General features: G+C 48.9%; 2 protein-coding genes across 2 annotated transcripts; one reads left to right on the top strand and one right to left on the bottom strand.

Annotated features, from left to right (window-relative positions):
- Positions 1–815: 815 nt before the first annotated feature.
- Positions 816–4129, bottom strand: CFAP97D1 (CFAP97 domain containing 1). Its single transcript, XM_061141222.1, has 6 exons — positions 4006–4129; positions 3385–3455; positions 3004–3122; positions 1939–2062; positions 1375–1431; positions 816–874 (listed from the first exon to the last, which is right to left on the bottom strand). The coding sequence occupies exons 1-5, from the start codon at positions 4127–4129 to the stop codon at positions 1375–1377; spliced, it is 495 nt and encodes a 164-aa protein (XP_060997205.1). The 3' UTR covers positions 816–874.
- Positions 4130–5619: 1490 nt separating this feature from the next.
- Positions 5620–18877, top strand: DUSP3 (dual specificity phosphatase 3). Its single transcript, XM_061144152.1, has 3 exons — positions 5620–5810; positions 8953–9179; positions 15175–18877. The coding sequence occupies exons 1-3, from the start codon at positions 5686–5688 to the stop codon at positions 15378–15380; spliced, it is 558 nt and encodes a 185-aa protein (XP_061000135.1). The 5' UTR covers positions 5620–5685; the 3' UTR covers positions 15381–18877.
- The last annotated feature ends 235 nt before the right edge of the window (positions 18878–19112 follow it).

Here is a 19112-nt window from a genome sequence, read left to right as displayed (position 1 = left end):
CACACATGTGATAAAAACAGCATGGAGTTATACAAACACACACAAATGAGTGCATGTATAAGTGGTGAAATTTGTGTATGCTCTACAGATTGTACCAATGTCAACTTTCCTGGAGAGACACCGTAATATATTTACATAAGATGTTAACATTGGGGGAAGCTGGGTGAAGGGTGCAGGAGGCCTCACCATACATTTATTTGTAACTTCCTGTAACTCTATTTTAAAATAAAACATTTATTTCTGATAAGAACATATAAGATCTCCTCTCCTTCAGAATAAAACGTTTAAAAAGGCTCAAAACCAGCATGACCAATCCCAGAAGGCATGCAACATTGTCTTGTCATGTGTTTTGAGATATTTTTGACATTTTCAATCTTGCTTCTCCCTACAAATGAACAGAGTCCATGAAAATCTCACTGAAGCATTCTTTTCCAATCCTGGGTATTCACAGAGAAACTAATGGTGTTTTTTCTCTGTGTTGTCTGAACTTTAATTTCCTCATGTGCTTTTTGTTTTCCATTTCCACAGAGCTAAGCTTGTGACTGAATCATCTCACCCAACCTATTCTTCCTGCTTGGGGTGGTGGTAATGGTGTATGCTGGTGAAAGCTGTCACTTTCTCTGTCTCATTAAGACTTTTCATAGCCCCCAATAAAAGTGCTTGTTGGATCTTTCCTTCTGCCTGCTCCATTCTGTCTCCATGTGGGGATGGAACTTAATGCCTTTGGGTATTTTACATGTAACTTACTCATTTTGTGTTCCAAGCTTTATTGTAGCATCCTAAGATTGAGCATTCAGCCACTTAGGAGTGCCTTGAAATCCTAAGCAGCTAAGAAATCCTAGGGCCTTCTCTTGTTTTATCCATGGTGAATAACCTTGCATTCAAGGAGAGGAGAGGGAGAGAAATGGAGAGCCATCAATTATACAGAATTATTCTTTGAAAAGCCCGAAAGTCCATTTATCCTTCTCCCTAGGGGCAGCAACAGGGCAGGGAAACTTAAGTCATTACTAATAATATGAAATAATACAAAATGCCAACACAATAGTACTTTTGAACAGTGACAGAGACCCGTAATGTAACTTCAGCATAACATTAAAGACCTCCTGTTTATGTCTTACTGAAACAAATCACTTCCCCTTAGACTCACATAAAGCCTCAAAGCTGGTGACAAAAGGCAGTCATTTCCTACTTATATGGAGAGAGGAAACAAAGACGGAACTCTAGTCCCCGCATGGATGGCCAATCAATATTACAGAACAGCAAAATTCGCCCCTTGGTTGGGCCCCTTGTTCTCCATCTACATGGATTTTAGGGCTTTGGCATCAACTGGGATCACCATGTTCTCTGATAAAGGGCAGCCATGTGAAGACATACCTATTTATCTCGGGAGAGAAGATATCTGGTTGTATTTCTGATATAGCGTCTTGAATTCTTGAAGGGAAAAAAAAATCAGAAAGATTTATGTCAGTGCCCAGGTGCTGGTGTGAAAGTTGAGGTTCTAAATCCTATGGGGCTTAGAAAGGCTTACAGACCAAAGCCAGAGAGTGGAAGTTTATAAAAACACTCCAGATGGCTTTTTTCCCCCTCTTGCAGGATTGTCCCTACATGAAACAAATCAACCACATACTGAATTGTATACTCTTCATCTTCTTTGCTTGCTCATTCAACCTAAATGAATTAAGGGATGAGGGAAGATGTTACCAGATATTTTCTGAAGCTGTCACATAATGGCTTTGCTACCAAGGAGATGTCCTTAGCTGGTGAAAGGTTTGCTCCTGTTGTTAGATTTGTAGGCTCTGGGCAGTTTTTCTCTTACAGATTGTTACATTCCTCATGATTTTGTCCTCCAACAATCAGGGGTCTCTCCTGAGACTGACTCTCCTCTGAACACAGCCAGATTCTGTGAGTGAATAAAACTATCACAGAGTACCCACGTGCCTGCCAATCTAACTCTGACGACTTGCGGTCATAGTGTGGTTTGCGATCACCAAGCCTCTTCAGAATGCCCTGGTTTTCCACAGTGATTCTCACTAGCTCCCGGTTCCTTGTTTCTCTGTTCAAGCTGGGAAAAAAAAAAAAAAAAAAATCCTAGAATAGGTGAAGAATAAAATTCTCCTTCCAGATTGGAGTGGGGAAGATGAAGTTATGATGTCAGAAATTCAGGCTGCCTGCGTGCCGGGAGCCTGCTGTTCCATGGAGCCCTGAGAACCTATTGAACCAGACCGCATTCTAGGAAACATGCAAAGCTTTTTTAGGTTAAGGCCAGTGGTTCTCAGCCCTGCAGCCTACTAGAAGATTCTACTTTATTGGTCTGGGATGGAGCTTGGGGATTAGCATTTTGCAACAGCTCCCCAGGCATTATTATATGAAACCAGGATTGAGAATCTCTGGTTTAGGTGATGCAGGTCTTGTCTACCCAGAAATCACAAATAGCTGGTAATAGTCTTGGTTCACCTTACTCCCCTCAGCTTTCAACCCAGTTTTAAATACACAAGGATCAGGAAAGACATCTTGACACTCTCCCCTACACACTTACACACAGAGATACTCAAACACTCATCTTTCCTTGCACACACTCCTTTTGTAGCCCTGATCATACTGCGTAATTATTTGCATAAATGTCCCCTCTCTCTGACCTTGTGTTTTTTGAGGTTAGGAAATATACATCTCATTTCACCTCTGTATTCCTGGTGCTCAGCAAATATTTGCAGAAACAATTTTAAGAATGTTATATTAAAATCCCAGTTATCATCACCATTTTACAAAAGTGCTTTCCTGTGACAAACTCTAAATAGGACTCCAAAGAGTCTCTTAGGGAAGAAAAGTTAGCTCTTCAACGTTGGAGAAAGGTTCTTATTTGGGGTGGTTTTCTTTCTCCTTAACATGGTCTCTTTGGTTATCCCTCAGGATAACTTTCTTTAAGTATGCCTCTAGTATTAAAACCCAACAAGGGGGAAGTCAGTTTTGACTTTCAGAAAATGAAATGAAGAGAAATAATACTACCTCTTGGAAAAATATTCGTTCCAGCAATCCACCTTGGCGGGGCCTCGGTGGGCATTGGCGATTTTTTGACACAGTTGCTTGTTTTCGTATTCAATTTTGTCGATTCTCTTTTGTTCACCCTGGTGAGAAACCCCACCCCACCACGGTGACATCATCGCTGCTACATGATGCTCCCTCTCACAATGGTTGAGCATCCCCCTCCTCTGGGATTGTGGAAAAGGGGCAAACTGGGGGCCACAGTGGAAACTGGGAGCAGGGCTGAGGAATCCAGGGGTGGTGTATGGAGAGGAGGAGGGAGTGGTGGGTATTTAGAAGGCTCTGGGAAACTGGACCTCTTTGGGACATAGATAAGGTACATCTGCAGATGGCAAGAACAAATACCTGCAGTTTGCTCAATTTTAAAATGTGATGTGTGTGCGCTGCTGGAGGTTTGGTATCAACAGTAGGCTTCACTGGAGAGGAAGGAAAGAGAGAAATGTTATATCACAGGTATCCTCTTGGTAGCCTTAGAGACTCTGCTCACATTCTATACAATGACATTGATTAAAACATTACAAGTTTGAATTCTGAACCAGTTCAGTTCAGGGATTCTGGTTTAGTTGACTTTCTCAAACTGGCATCTTTTGAAGAGTTTTGAGCAGACATGAAAGCATGATGAGGGCTGAGAAAAATAAAATTTACAGACATAAATGTTCCTTGAAGCTAATGAAAGAGACTTTCTCCCACCCCTTCCCAATATGACTAGCCTGGCTACCGGATGCTGCAGTCTCATCCTCTGTCTAGATTTTTGGCTTTAAAGTGCTTAAATGAGTGTTTCCATCAAAGGAACTCCCTGGTGGAAGATAAATTTTGTCACTGATGCTAATGCCCTCTTGACCAGACTCAGCAGATAAGGCCATATCATTGCAAAGCTGTGTACTGCTCTGGTTTACCATCAATATCTCTAAGGTGAGCCCTTTCAGAATCCTAGACATAGTGTCCAGTTTAAATTACCCCACATACCTATTTGTATTCTATTCTTATGAAATGCGTAGTGGCCAAAATCCAGCTTCTTCCTGAAGGATGTACTCTGTCTATGATTAGAGACAATTACAGGGTATGCCAGATAATCCAGGGAATTGTTCATCTTCTCTTCCTAGTCTCACTTCAGAAATGAGGCACCCAGGCTCCTTCCTCTGTGAGGTGCTTAGCGGTCCATGGTGGGTTGTCATAGTTATCCAGTTATGACATCAGGGACAGGTCCCCAGGGAAGAAAGAGGGGCAGTGGAGCATGCCTGGTTGTCCCCGGGCTTCTCTTTTGAAAGTTAACCTAGGTCCAAGTCAAGATGAGGACCGAAGCTCAGATTTCCCACCTGCCTGGAATGCAGGTGCCACCAACAGCAGCAGGAAAAAGTGTGTTGTCTGGAAGGGGTTGCGAAGGCATGGGGTGGGGGTGGGAGATTGGAGAAAACCAGCCTTGGTTATACACCTTGGGCTGTAAGTTTAGTCTCCACTGCAATGGTTTCCCTGAAGGTGTGAGACTACAGCTATTGGGAGATATCAATAGAAGATCCTTAATGATAATTTGATTCAATGTCTTCATTTTGCAGATGAGGAAACTGAAGTCCAGAGCAACAACCAAACTGCTCTAGAGAAAGTTAGTGGCAGAAGTGGGCTTGGGATGTGGGTTTCCTGAATTCCCAGCACCACAGTTGCTCTTTGGAGGGTGGGGACATCTGCCATTTTCACGCCAGTGGAGGAGGATGGTCATTTGCTGGTAGCGGGACCTCAGTAAATGATGAGTTGCTGACATCATGTGGCTTGTAGTGGGCTGGCAGCTGCTCTAGGAGGTGCAGCACCTAGTGGGTGCGCTACACCGTTTGCTGATGAAGAGAGGGAGAACACCTCCCTAGTGCTCGCTATGTAAAGTTGGGCGCTTTCCTGGAATGTTATATTTAATCTTTCATAAGGCTCTAGGAGGTAGGTGCTTTTATTACCTCCATTTTTTTTTTTCCCCATAAATAGGCTGAGAGAGGTTAAGTCACTGCCCAGGGCCAGAATGCCATGCTTGTCTGCATAGAGCCCAAGCTTTAGGCACGATGCCAACTCCCATTGAAGGCAGGAAGAAATGTGCCCCCGAGTTGGGCTTCTCAGCCTTCAACCTTCGTAGGGATCCCGGGCTTGTAAAATGCACATCCTCACTTAGCAGGTCTGAGCTGGGGCGGAGATTTTGCATTTCTGACCAGCTCCCGGGTGAAGCCAACGCTGCTGGTCCGCAGCAGGCAGTCAGAGCTCACAATCGGAACCCGGGTGTCCCTGTAATCCAGAGAAAATTAAGCAACACTTGGGTGTAGCCTCGGTCAAGAAAAACTTTTATTGCGCCCTGCATTTAGTCCCGTGGAGTTACTGAACGTCCATGCCTCAACGGGGGGTGGGAAGAGGACTCTCGGAAACTCCAGGGGGGCATTTCCGCCCCGGACTCAGGCCCAAAGTCTTTCCCCGAGTTCCCCGGGCGCCAAGCGGCGCGGATACTTCCCTGAGCTGAGCGCGCCTGGGCGCCCGCGCTTCGCCGCTTCCCGCGCCTTGCGGGCCCGCCTCCGGGGCGGGACGGGGCGGGCCCCGGCTCCTGAGCCCCCGCCCAGCTGACCCGGCCGCTCTCCCCTCGCTCGCGGCTGCCCGGGCGTGCAGGGCCCTGCCGCCGCCATGTCGGGCCCGTTCGAGCTCTCCGTGCAGGATCTCAACGACCTGCTCTCGGATGGCAGCGGCTGCTACAGCCTCCCGAGCCAGCCCTGCAACGAGGTCACCCCCAGGATCTACGTGGGCAACGCGTAAGTCGCCTCTCCCGGGCCCCGAGATGCCCCTCCAGCCCCTCCCCGGGGCGCCCCGCCCACCCGAGGGCTGGGGTGGGGGCGTCGGCAGGCGCGGGTGGGGGGAGCCGGGGCGGGGTCGCTCCTCCGGAAGCCGGGGCCAGGGCTGGGCGGGGGCTGGAGTCACCGCCCACCTTTCGTGCGTGGGGTGGAGGGGCCGGACCCCGCCCCATCCCCGCTCTGTCCTTCCCTTCCCTGGGTGGTGGAGACCCGGGGCCGCTCGGGCAGCCGGCGTCCTGCCCGAGGCCTCCACCCTCTAGGTGCTCGGCCTTGGGCGGTGTCGGGGCGACCAGGTTCACTTAACAGGTGGCCCTCTGTCGCCCGACCGGTCTCCGGCCCGCGCGTCATGTGACAGCTGCCTGGTTCTGCAGTGAGGTCACCGCGGAATGTCTGCCTTCGCTGCCATGGCAACGGGCTGACGTCACAATTCGGGCGTGGAATTTTCCCGGCGAGGCAGGCTTAGATCGGAGAATTGATATATCCCAAACTTGGGGGTTCAGACATCTGGGCCCAGGTTTCCTCGCTCCTCCCCCTATCTTCCACTTAGGGTTTGATTTACCTAGAATTCTAGAACGACCCAATGATAAAACCCCTGAGGACCTGAGCCATCATTTAGCAAAGGCTGCCGACCTTCTCGCCACCAGGAAATGCATTTATTATTTATCACTTAGGAGTTCTTACCAAATCGATTTTCTCATTTTCTCATAGTCAGACTACTAGTAAGAATTTCTCAGCAGCAGGAGAGAACTAGTGATAGCCATTCTGAGAGGTGTTGAAATCTCAGCCAAAAGTTAAAAATAGATTCCCATGCCTGTGTAGCCTCGGAGGGCGTAGGTTGGGTTTTCTTGAGACCCTGAGGCCCTAAGCTCCGTGGGCCCAGAGACCGCATGTCTAACCCAGTTCTCTCCTTTTTCACAGGAAGAAATGGTGGCCCAGAGCAGGTGAGGGCTTGTGAGGTTAGGGTCAATATCTTGTTCATGTCTGTATCCCAGGTCCTGGACTAGGACCTGATGCTTACTTTGCCAAGGACTGCTGCAAAAATGGGGGTCATCACAGAACTAGGGGGGTCTAAAAGGCAAGTCCCAGTTTCATGGGGGCCAACCGCATTCATCCATCACTCATTCACCATATGGAGCATCACTGGTGTCAGGCACTGAACAAGGTTCATTCACTGTGTGTTCATTGCTCAGTCGTGTCTGACTCTGCGCACCTATGGACTGTAGCCCACCAGCCTCCTCTGTCCATGTAATTTCCCAGACAAGAATGCTGGAGTCGGTAGCCATGCCCTTCCCCACAGGATCTTCCCAACCCAGGAATCGAACCTGGGTCTCCCACATTGCAGGCAGATTCTTTACTGTCTGAGCCACCAGACAAGCCATCATTCGCAGTAGCGATGGTAAAGTTGTTGAATGTTGACTTAGTATTCGAGAAGGAAGATGAATGGCAGTGACTCTTCAAAGTTAGTTATTTTAGAGCCTTTTTAATGAGCCACTACTTTACAGTTGCGTGCAGTGTCCTGACAGCTAACGAAGGGTACCAGAATCTCATCCAGAGTCCTCAGTAATTGCCGAGTTCTGAGAATAAGCCCCTCTCCATCCACCCAAGCAGCAAGGGGCCTTGGCACTCTTGGAAACCCTGCTCTTGGGCAGTTTGGCTCAGTCAGCTGTCACCACTCACAAGGTGGAAAACAAAGATGTGAACATCTGGTGGTGGTCCAGGGTGGCACATGCCAATGGCCACTGTAGAAAACACATCCCTTGCCTTTAAGCAAATCTGACCTTGACACAGACAGGGGTATGGGGAGTGCTCCACAGGGAGGATTGACTGAGTACCTATTTCTCCCCCACCCCTTGCAGTCAGGAGTGCTGTAACAAAATCAGGGCCCCTGATCAGGGCTCACAGGGCAGAGTGAAACCTGGAGGAGCCCCGTTTTCTGCCTCGCGAGATTTGTGGTTGATGTGGGCATGAGAAGCAGAGTGAGGGGGAAGATAGAGCAGGCCTTGTGTCGGGAGAGAAGAGGCCTCCTCCCAGCCCTGCCATGCAGCAGCCCTTGAGAGCATATGCACGTCCTTCGTCTGTCCTGTCGGGCCAGAGTTGAAGCTCTGTCCTTCCTTCCTCCCAGGGCTGATGTGACAGGCAAACAAGATCACGCAGGAGAAGGCCTTGTGTAAAGTGTAAACTGCCGTTTGAATTGGGATGTTGTTGTGAGATGAAATAAAGCAGCCCTTTGACTATTCAGATCGAATGTTTTGTAACCTCCACTGGCTCCCCAAGTGCTTACTCACCCAGGAAAGCTTCAGAGACGTGGCTAGTGGACTATGGCAGGAAGGATCCCTCTAGGGGACGGAAGGGGGTTGCTGCACTCTACAATCCAAGGAAGAAGGCTGCTGGGCTGTGCTGATTTCATTCTTCACTGATTCACCACAAATTCCCTCAGTACCTACTGTGTGTGCCAGGTACCAGAGCACGTGCAGGGCATACGGACATGAAGCAGACATGGTTCCTCCATCAGGAGCTCACAGCCTGGACATCTAAACAAATAAGCACAATCAAGCATTAGGGTAGTGGCCCTGACCACGGTATCATACTGTCTATAGAACAGCTCATTTAACACTAACAACAGCCCCAGGAGTAGGTACTGTTATCATCATCATTTTACAGACGGAAACTGAGGCATAGAAAGGTTAAGTGACTTGTTCAAGCTTAGTAAGTGACAGGGCTGTCTGGAGTCTGGCTCCATTTTTAGCCTCTTGGTGATACCACCACCACAGTATCGAGAGCATGATGCTGGGGAGATCAGGAAATGCTGCCAATGGAGATGAGATATGAGAGGGTGCACCTTTATGAAGAAGGTGGAGAAGGGCATTCCAGGTAGTGGGATCAGTGTGGGCATGAAAGCACCCAGGCTATTTGTGGCAGGTAATTGGAGCTGGCTGGAGTGAGGGCAGAGGGTCATAAGCTGAGTCTGGAGAAGCCAGCAGGGGCCAGAGCACAGAAGGCTCCTTTCTGAGCCAAGAGGCTTAGAGTCTCTCTTCTCCATCTTCCTCCCCTGAGGGCTGCCAGGTAGTCAGTTGATCCTCCCCTGCTGCTGTTTCCTGTCCAGGTCTGTGGCTCAAGACATCCCCAAGCTGCAGAAGCTGGGCATCACCCATGTCCTAAACGCAGCTGAGGGCAGGTCCTTCATGCATGTCAACACCAATGCCAACTTCTACAAGGACTCCGGCATCACCTACCTGGGCATCAAGGCCAATGACACACAGGAGTTCAACCTCAGCGCCTACTTTGAAAAGGCGGCAGACTTCATCGACCAGGCTCTGGCTCAGAAGAACGGTAAGGGACCTGCCACCCAGGAAACGGTGGGAGGCAGCTTTTTTTAAAATCAATTTTTATTGGAGTTGAGTTGCTTTACTGGGAGGCAGGTTGAACTTGACTCTTTTAGAAAACAAGCATATGACAGGCCTTTTCTTGGAAAACCTGACGTTTTCTGGCTCTTGTGTGAATGACCGAGAGCTTTGGGTCTCTCTCTGCTCACCTGGCTGCCTGTTAGGTGACCACACGTGACACAGGTGTGGCAGCCTCGAGGCCCTTGTGTTTACATTGAATTTGGCTGAGGGTTGATTGCCAGCCCCCCTCCCCTATTCAGATAGCTGCAGTAGTGAAGATTTATTATTTTCTGTGATAAGAAATCCTGAGGTGACCAGCCCCAGGGCTGGTTGATTCAATAGCTCTCTGCTGGCTTTAGGACTCTTCTTCCACCCTCAGTGCTGGGGACTCCCCTGATGATCCCAAGACGGCTGTGGCAGATCTGGTTACCACCTCCCAACAGGATAAAGTGCAGCAATAGATGAGGCCACCATCTCTTCCTCATGTTTCTCTCTGTTCTTCTTCTTCTTTTAATATTTACTTCCTTATTTGCCTTCGCCCGGTCATAGTTGCAGTATGTAGGATCTTCAGTCTTCTATGCGGAAACATGGGGTCTTTAGTTGCAACATGTGGGATCTTGTTCCCTGACCAGGGATAGAACCTGGACCCCCTGCTTTGGGAGCACAGAGTCCTAGCCACTGGACCACCAGGGATGCCCCTTCTCTTTTCTTAAGAACAAATAAAGTAGTCCCTAGAAACTGCCCAGTGGAGTCCCCCTCACCTCACTGGTGAGAGCTGGGTCACATGCATTACCTGGCGAGGGGAGGGGGGCAGCCCCGATTGGCTTAGGCTGGGAGTCAGCAAACTTTGGCCCTGTTTTTGAATGCTTCCTGCGGGTCCAAAATATAAGGCAGGACCGAAGCAGAACTGCTGGAGTGCTGGCTGTCAGGTGAGGCATGCCAGAGAGAAATCCTAGAAGGCCAGAGGGCAGACAGCAGCTGAGCAGGCTGGGCTACTTGCCCTTTCTGCTTTTAGCTTGATTCTCTCAGCAGCTGCCTTTACCTTCCTGCCGCTTTCTCCATCCCCTTTCTTCCTCCCAACCCAAACCTGGCCAAGGGGAGCGACTCCCACTGAGGCATGATCAGCCCTGTCCCCCTGATTCTAGCCTGTCTCTGCTTCCCTGATGCTACTTGTCCCAGCAGCCCCCCCACAGCAATGATTTCCAGCGGACAGAGTTTACAAACCACTGGTTATCACACAATTGGGGCCCAGGAGGGAGGTTTGATTGCCTGGGATATCTGCAGTCTTTATCATCAGGCCCGCTGTGGTCCTCCCCAGCCTCGTACACATCACATGCCTCCTCTCCAGCTATACTGAGCTCCGCTGTAGACAAGAATGAGGGGCCCGGTTAAGGGCATGAATTTTGCTCTTCCTGTATATCCATTGGTCATTCATTCAGGCAACTTAGAGCTCCCTGACGGTTTCCTCTTTCCATGCAACTGCGAACATACTCTGACTTTGTGTGACCTCCTGCCTTAGCCCATGTGGGTTGGGTCATTTGTCTGGAAGGCTCTCTCTGCATCTTCCTGACCCATCTTCTGGCAGACCCTGCCTCATGCTTGAGCCCTGGACGTAGTGTCCATTCATCCACGAAGCCTGCCCGCAGTCTGAGTCCACTGTCTGTTGTCTGTCTCCCTAGCACCTGACATGGATTGGGCATGTAGCAGGTACACTGGAGTACTGAACCAGTGACAGGAAAAAATTCCATGGGTTCTAATGCCTAGTGGAAGTACTTATAGGATTGATTGGTCAAGTGAGCCAACAGAAATACACTGGCCTCCAACACTGTGCAGGGCTCAAGGGAGCTGGGGGCCCATCACTTTGGGGTGGGGGAATTGGCCAGGGACCCTCAGAGAAGGAAGCAGTCATTTCCAGCTGGGAAGATCAAGGGAGACTTCCTGGAGGAGGTGGTGTGTGGGTGGGGCCTGGAAGGATGGACTTTGACCTCTCCCCTTGCTTATTGGCTCTATGAGTTCTGTGCATGCTGAGTCTGTTCCAGGTTCTAGGCAATGAGGCAGCTGCTCTGCAGAGGGTCCCATTGCCAGGATGGAAACAGGGAAAGCCCTACTCTGAATACTTTGGGTCCATTGGCCAGAGACTGACTGAGCAGAGAAGTAGAGAACCCCCCCATTTCTACCCTGAGAGCATTGGGAAAATAAGGTTATGTTTTGGGGCTAGGATCATGGGAATAGAAGAGACTGCTTGACTCTGGGTTAGCAGGTTTCCATCACAGTAATGCCCATGCAGAATGGTGGGGAATCATTCACTCAGCTGATCCACAAATATTTATTGACCACTTAGTGTATGCTGGGAAGTGTAGGGTATCCAGAATCAACACCCTATAGTCCTTGCCCTTAAGGAACTCACACTCTGGCAGAGGAGGGTTGGTCTGTGTGTGACCAGCAGAAACACAGGGCTGGACTGCTACAGAAGAGGATGCCCCAGGTGCCAGCAGAAGGCTCGTAGTGTCGGCTCATATTTATTTATTGAATGTTCATGTCTGCCAGGCACTAGTCTGAGGCTCTTATATATCTCTTCCCTGAATCTTCAGCCATCTTGGGGCATGGGTATATTAGCTCAGATGAGGAAACTGAGGCACAGTATTCTTAGGTGGGTCATAGGGTGATAACCAGGGTATTGGCCTAGGTTCTCCAGGAAAACAGAACCAATAGAATATACATATATTATTTATTTTAGGGGATTGGCTCATATGGTCATGGGGCTGGCAAATCTGAAATCTGTTGGGCAGGCTGCAAACTGAGGCAGGACTTCTGCAGACAGAATTCTTTCTTCTCCAGGAAACCTCAGTTTTTTGCTCTTAAGACATTTAACTGATTAGATGAGGTCCACGCACCTTATCAAGGGTGACCTTTACATAAAGTCAACTGATGGGAGGTGTTCATTACATCTATAAAATCTCTTGTAGACTAGTGTTTGACCAAGCAATTGGGTGTCATAGATAAGCCAAGTTGACACATTTAACCATCACAACTAGCAAGTTAAAATTTAAACCCAGATTTCCATGTCTTCAAGGATTGGGGTTCTCAGTCCTTATGCTGACAAAGGAAATAGTTGAGCTGGGGTCTTAAGGATGAATAGGAGTTTGCCAGGTTGCCAAGAGGGAGAGGGTGTTCCAGGTAGGAGGAACAATATGAGCGAAGAGACAGAGGTGAGAAATAGCCTGGAAAGGTGTCAGGGCCGTGGGTGGTTAGCCTGGTAAGTAACACTTTGGTGACTGTGCTACCTGACTAATGGTGACAGGTCACATTTATATTTGAGAAAGCTCCCTCCAGCTGTTGTGTAGGTTGGTGGAGGATGAGGGTGGAGGGAAAGCTCAGTTTGGAGGTGAAGGGGCAGAGGTGAGAGATGAAGACCTGAACTGAGCACTCTGTGTCAGGAGAGGGTAGGGATAAGAGAAGGCAAAGCTTCTTGCTCAAGGGGCCTCCCCACTTTGATAAAAGGTTGGAGGAACCTTGTTGATGATGCTCTGGTCTCTCCTGACCATTCCTTCCTTCCTTCATCCAGTGCTGGGGATACAACAGGGAGCAAAACAGTAGGCATCTCTGCCCTCGAGGAGCTTACATTTTGCGGGGAGATGACAGTAAACAAGTGAAAAAGATGTGTGGCCCATCAGGGGGTGGGGGTGACTAAAGCAGGGAGAAAGGGAATGACGGGGTGTAGAGTGGGATTGTGGCTTTAGAAGGTGGGCAGGAAAGACCTTCTTAGGACACTGGAGCAAATCCCTGGGAAAAGAGGTGTTGCAGGCAGGCTCCAGTCCATGAGGTCGCAAAGAGTCAGACAGGCCTGAGCAACTAAGACTTTCACTTTTCGCAGACCAAGGGGCTGGCTGGCTGGATTGCAGGGAGGAGGGGAATGAGGAGATGTCAGAGGCAGGGGGAGGGGCCAGACTTAGTCTCCCTGGTGGCTCATGCCATAAAGAAGCTGTCTGCAATGTACACTGGTCTCCTACATTTGATCCCTGGTTCAGGAAGATCCCCTGGAGGAGGGCATGGCAACCCACTCCACTGTTCTTGTTGCCTGGAGAATTCCATGGACAGAGGAGCCTGGCAGGCTGCAGTCCTTGGGGTCGCAATGAGTGGAACACAGCTGAACTAACACATACATACATTGTTTTGATTCTCTGTGTTTGTATTTGACATTCATGGTCCTTTTATTTTGAAGTGGTTTTGTTGAGGCATTAATTGACATTCCCTAAACTACACGTAATACAGTTTGGTAAGTTTTGACATATGTATACATCTGTGAAGCTATAACTACACCCAAGATGGTGAGTTTGTCCGTCACCTCACAGATTTCCTTCACGTCCCTTTGAGACCTCTCCCTTCTGCTCCTCTCTCTCCTCCATTCCCAAGTAACCACTGATCTGCTTTCTATCACTAGACACTAGTGTACATTTTGTAGAGTTTCATGTAAATGGAGTTGCACAGTATGCACGCTTTTCCCGTCTGGTCTTTTTCACTCAGCATAATTCTTTTGTTTCTTCCGTGCTATTGCACGTAGCAGGAATGGCTTTTTAATGCTGTGTAGTGTTCTATTGGATGGATGTTCCACAGTTTGTTTATCCATTTACCTGTTGATGGACATTTGGGTGGTTTTCATATTTTGCTTTTGCTTGAGATAGAAAATTCATGTAGGTTAGTGCCCATATCACAGTGTGTAGATCAGCGCACTGCACACACCTGTGTTTTTGTTGTTCAGTTGCTAAGTTGTGTCTGACTCTTTGCAACCCCATGGATAGCATGCCAGACTTCCCTGTCCTTCACTACCAACCCCCAGATCAAGAAACTAAACCTGACCAGCACCCCAGAATCCCCACATATTCCTCACAGTATCACATCTCCCACCTCCACATCACTATCCAAACTTCTAACCGCATAGCTCAGTTTTCCTGGCCCTTTTTGTTTTTTTTTCCGATTTTGTCTTTGGCCACACCTTGCAGCATATGGGATCTAGTTCCCTAACCAGGGGTTGAACCAGTGCCCCGTGTAGTAGTAGCCCCGTGTCCTAACCACTGGATCACCAGGGAATGCCCCTGACTCTTCTGCTCTGTGGGATCATATACATCCTGTTTGTGTGTTTCATCCAATTTGTATCTGGGAAGTTGTAGACTATTCAGACGTAGTATTTTTCTACTCTTCTGTTGATGGGCCTTTGGGAATTTCCAGTTTGGGGCTGTTGTGACTAGTGCTGCCTATGACGTCCTGGTGGGATTCTTTTTAGCAGACGTGTATGCAGTCCTATCTGGTGTGGGTCTGGGATAGAATTGCCAGGCCCTGGGGGATGCACGTGGTCAGCTTGAGTAGATTCCACCACGTGGTTTCCTGAAGCTGTGTGCCAATTTACATCCCCTCCCCCAACCAGGTAGCTCAGCTGGTAAAGAATCCACCTGCAATGCAGGAGACCCTGGTTCAATTCCTGGGTGGAGAAGATCTGTTGGAGAAGGGATAGTCTACCCACTCCAGTATTCTTGGGCTTCCCTGGTGGCTCAGTTAGTAAAGAATCCGCCTGCAATGTGGGAGACCTGGGTTTGATCCCTGGGTTGGGAAGATCCCCTGGAGAAGGGAATGGCTAGCCACTCCAGTATTCTGGCCTGGAGAATTCCATGAACTGAATAGTCCATGGGGTCACAAAGAGTCGGACCCGACTGAGCGACTATCACTTTCTTTTTCACTTTCCCCAGCCACAGATCAAAGTCCTAGCTATGCTCCACATCCCCGATAGTGCTTTGTGTGTTTTGTATTGATCTTTTTATCTTAGCCATTCTGGTGGGCCCAGGGTGGCCTGGCAGTGTCATTTGCATGTGCATTTCCTGGGAGGAGTTTTGACTGGAGTTGAGGTGTGGCGGGCCAGCCCCAGCTCACCGCGTCCCGGTCTCTCACAGGCCGAGTGCTGGTCCACTGCCGTGAGGGTTACAGCCGCTCCCCGACCCTCGTCATCGCGTACCTCATGATGCGTCAGAAGATGGATGTCAAGTCCGCCCTGAGCATCGTCAGGCAGAACCGTGAGATCGGCCCCAACGACGGTTTCCTGGCCCAGCTCTGCCAGCTCAATGACAGACTCGTCAAGGAGGGAAAATTGAAACTCTAGGGCGCCCCCACTGCCTCTTCTGTAGAGGTCAGACGGGGGAGGGGGTCCCTGGTTGTGACGTCACAGGCTGCCATGTTTAGGAAACACAGTGTACCCTGCTCCCAGCATCACCAGGCACTTGCCCACACGTCTGTCCCAACACGGCCCTGGGCCGCTTTCCCCCTGGGGAGCATATAAAGAAGCTTGCTGAGGAGGGCGTCCTGCTCCCTGGCGTGTCCTGCGCCTGCAGTTTATGACGTCCTCGCCCTGAGGTGGGGGCCCAGAGGGCGAAGGCCTGTGACAGGCGTGCTTCTCCTAGACGACCCAGGGCAAGAGGTCTGTGGAAGTGTGAGGCCTGAGATGCTCCGGGGGCCCCTCCCGACCTCCCCCGCCCCCCACTCCAAGCCCCCACCCCTGGGCCCTTTCCTGAGGGGGCTCTGTAAAGGAACTATGCAAATGTGGGCCCCTCTCCCCCACTGTGTCTGTCTCCCCCTTATCCTCACAGCCGTCCGCGCCCTGCTCACAGAGACACGTCATGAAGTCTGCAGCTGGCTGGGGTCAGTTGTCCGTGGGTGGAAACGCTCATCAAGTAACTGCATTTTGACGATTTCCTTAGGATTAAAGATACCGAAACAACGAGGCCCTTGTGTGGGCAAGCACATCCCCCTCCTTGAAGGACTCTCCTAGATCAATAGTTTGAAAAATGTGACTCCTTAGAAGGCTTGAGTTCAGAATCCGCCTTTTAGGGATACTTGGCTCTCAGTCCCTTGGTCCGTTAGAAGAGTAGTTCCTTAGGCAGAGTTTTATTTTTCTTTTTTAGAAAACAGGGTGTTGAAGTCCAGCCTATTTAAAAACCCCACCATTTGGAGAATTACAAGGGTTTTGTCCTAAATTATAGTGTTGGCGAGCCCAAGCCACTCGTGCTCACTGCTTTTTGTCTCAGTTGCTATTCCAAGAACAGGAGGAGGAAATTGGCCAATTATAGCACATGTGTTGTGTGTGTGTATGTGAGAGCAGCATAGCCAGTGGCTGGACAAACGGGGTGTTAAATGGGCCCAGGCTCACACCCTGCCCACTTACAGGTAGGTCTTACAGCTCTCTGCTGCCAGAAAAGGTCCTGGAGCCTTGGAAGCAAAAACGACTCAGCCAGGCAGAAAGGAAACGTGACGGAACATCCACATGGCACCTTTATTGATGGTAGAGCAAAGAAACAAAAAGAAACGGCCTTTGCCAGGACTTTTTAGGATGATGTTGGAAGCCGTGAACACTCACACTCACACGTCTGTACACATTTGTTAGAATAGAGTTTTGTTTTGAACACAGTCTTGTTAGCACTTGGCATGATTGTCATCAGGGCAAGCGATGCGGTGCCGTTGTCTTCAGGTTCCCTAACGGCAGAGAGGTGGTCCTCAGCTCTACCCCCTGGAGCTTAGCACATAGATGTCTGATAAAAGTTTGTGGAATTAAACTTTTTTTTTTTTTCCTTGAGCACCAAATATATGCAGGGCGTTGTTCTGGTGGGTCTATCAAGCTCCCAGAAGCCTGACTTGGTGGTAGGATCCCTTGCAAGGATTTGCAAAGGAGTCTTACCTGAAATGAAATATCAGGGACTTTTGTTGAATATTTAAAATTCAGTTTTAAGTTTCAATTCAGGCAGTGGTTCTGACCATGTGGAGGTGGGAAATGTGCCTTTTCGAGAATTGACCAGAAGCTTCCAGCTAGGTGGAGGAGAGGCAGGTGTGCCTTGGGGCTTAACACCCAGGGATAATGATCTCTATCTTGACAGAAGCAGCACCGCCCAGCCTGGATGTCCCCTTTACTCTGTGACTGCAGCAGCCCCGAACAGACTAGAATCTGTCTTCTTTTTCAGATACCAGGCTGCCCCCATAGACCCACCCAAGTGAAACAGCCTTCTTCCCCACTGTGACCCTCACAGAGGCCAAATAACTCTTCCACTTCATCTAACTTGATCCTCACAATAACCTTATTAACTTGGCGTTGGGCTCATTCATGTATTGGTACCTTTAAGAAAAGGGACTGGGGTTCAGAGTGATTAGGGGTGGGGTGCTCCGGGCTGCCCAGCTCAAAGGCAGAGCTGAGGTGAAACCAGGTTGACTGCTCTCTGAAGCGGAATTCTTCCTCTCCTATACACTCCTCCTCAAGAAATGAGCCCTCGGGAAAGTCTCGGTGCGCTGTGCATGGTATTGACCCAGCCCCCTTGCAGGAGGGCCAGTTAGCTTTGTAGCCAGAGGACAAAAGTGCAAGCCATGGTGCCGGGGGAGGGGAGGGGGGCCTGCTGCAGGAAAAGTAAGAAATGTGGGTCCCCAGTTGGGTTAGAATGTGTGGCTCTTCTTCTCAGAAACACTTAGCATCCCTAAGTCAGAGCTTTCTGCTCCACTTCCAGAAGAGGCTCAGGAGCTGGGGCTGGGGTCCCTCTCCCACACCCAGGCAGTGGTCCTCACACGGGACAGCCTCAGCTACTTAGATCTGCTGACAGGACCTCTTGAAGGCCTCTTTGTGGGGACATGCTGGAGAAAAGGCCATGGGGAGAATTACTGCCGTCACTTTGGGGCTACTTTTCTGCTGATAACTTGGGATTTCTTCATAGTCTTTAGTTCCAGAAACCCTATATTTCCTTCACGAGATGTGGCTCCTACTTCTTTGAGTAAAAACAAAATCAACTTCTGTCGTGTAAGAGCCAACACATGCCCATCTGGACAGCTTCCCCCTCTGCCACGGGGAAGTGATGGAACAGGAACTCAGGGTGCCTCTATCCCCTCCTCTGACCTGGTCTCTTTCTCTGACTGGGAGACCCCCATCTAGACCAGATGAGAGCACCAAATGGTTTTCTTCTCAGTTCTGAAGCAGTGCATATTCCACAAGCTGGTCTGTTTCCCTGCCACTCCAAGTTAGCTGAAGAGCAGAAGCCACCATCTTTCAAGCAAGGGGACTAAACTTGAAGACCTCTAAGGTCCCTTTTGTCTCTGACACCATAGGGTTGTTACAAGAATCCCCATTTACTTGGACCGCCACCTGGAAATTATAGGGTGTGTAACAACGTGGTGACCAGCAGGTGGCGCTATGTTCCACCCATGGTGATGGATGCTTGGGAAAATGTTGGTGCCTTTGTGTCACAATGTTAAGATGCTAATATTTTAATCGAAATAAGCACTGATCTTAAAATATGAAGATGTTAGCTTTTCTCACAGGAAATTTTCTGTCATAAAACCGGCATCAAGAATCACTGAAGAGCTGACAACGATGGTCCTTCCAAGTCAAGATTTTATCCTGATTGGAACAGAGAGGCCATCTCCGGTTGAGAGAACAGATTGGTTGGAAGCTTAACTTACCTGCTGTCAGCTTTTAGGGTAATTTGATTGTGAAAGCATCAATTTTCTGGACAGAAAAGGGAAAGGTATTAAACTGGTTTGAAAAAAAATAAGTTTAATGTCTGTCATATCACAAATCAGTGTTAAAACACTAAAACTGTAACCAAAATAAATGTCTTATATTATGAAGTAATGGTATTTTTTTGTCCTTCTTATCATAGTTGATTTTCTTTTATACTTTTATGCTTAGCTTTTATGTTTGCTTTTTCTAATGGTCATCATTTAAAAATTCACCCTCCTGATCTAGTTATAGGTTCTGTGATGATTATATTCATGCAGTATTTATTGAACATCTCTCCAGTACCAGAAAATTATTGGCTTAGGAATAATCTTTTTATTTAATTTTTTAAAATTCCAGCTTTAT

The sequence above is a fragment of the Dama dama genome, chromosome 5 (genome assembly GCF_033118175.1).
Source record: "Dama dama isolate Ldn47 chromosome 5, ASM3311817v1, whole genome shotgun sequence".
NCBI lineage: Eukaryota > Metazoa > Chordata > Mammalia > Artiodactyla > Cervidae > Dama > Dama dama.
Note: the sequence above shows the minus strand (reverse complement) of the source record. Positions and strands in the feature narration are given on the sequence as shown.

Bases quoted from the DNA above. Each gene is read 5' to 3' on its own strand.
- CFAP97D1 (XM_061141222.1), bottom strand. From the start codon at position 4,129: ATGAACAATTCCCTGGATTATCTGGCATACCCTGTAATTGTCTCTAAT. The intron at 3,456-4,005 runs GTATGTGGGGTA...CTTCCTCTCCAG, and splicing joins TAAGAATAGAATACAAATAG to TGAAGCCTACTGTTGATACC. The intron at 3,123-3,384 runs GTATTTGTTCTT...GTTTCTCACCAG, and splicing joins TAAAATTGAGCAAACTGCAG to GGTGAACAAAAGAGAATCGA.
- DUSP3 (XM_061144152.1), top strand. From the start codon at position 5,686: ATGTCGGGCCCGTTCGAGCTCTCCGTGCAGGATCTCAACGACCTGCTC. The intron at 5,811-8,952 runs GTAAGTCGCCTC...TTTCCTGTCCAG, and splicing joins AGGATCTACGTGGGCAACGC to GTCTGTGGCTCAAGACATCC. The intron at 9,180-15,174 runs GTAAGGGACCTG...GGTCTCTCACAG, and splicing joins GGCTCTGGCTCAGAAGAACG to GCCGAGTGCTGGTCCACTGC.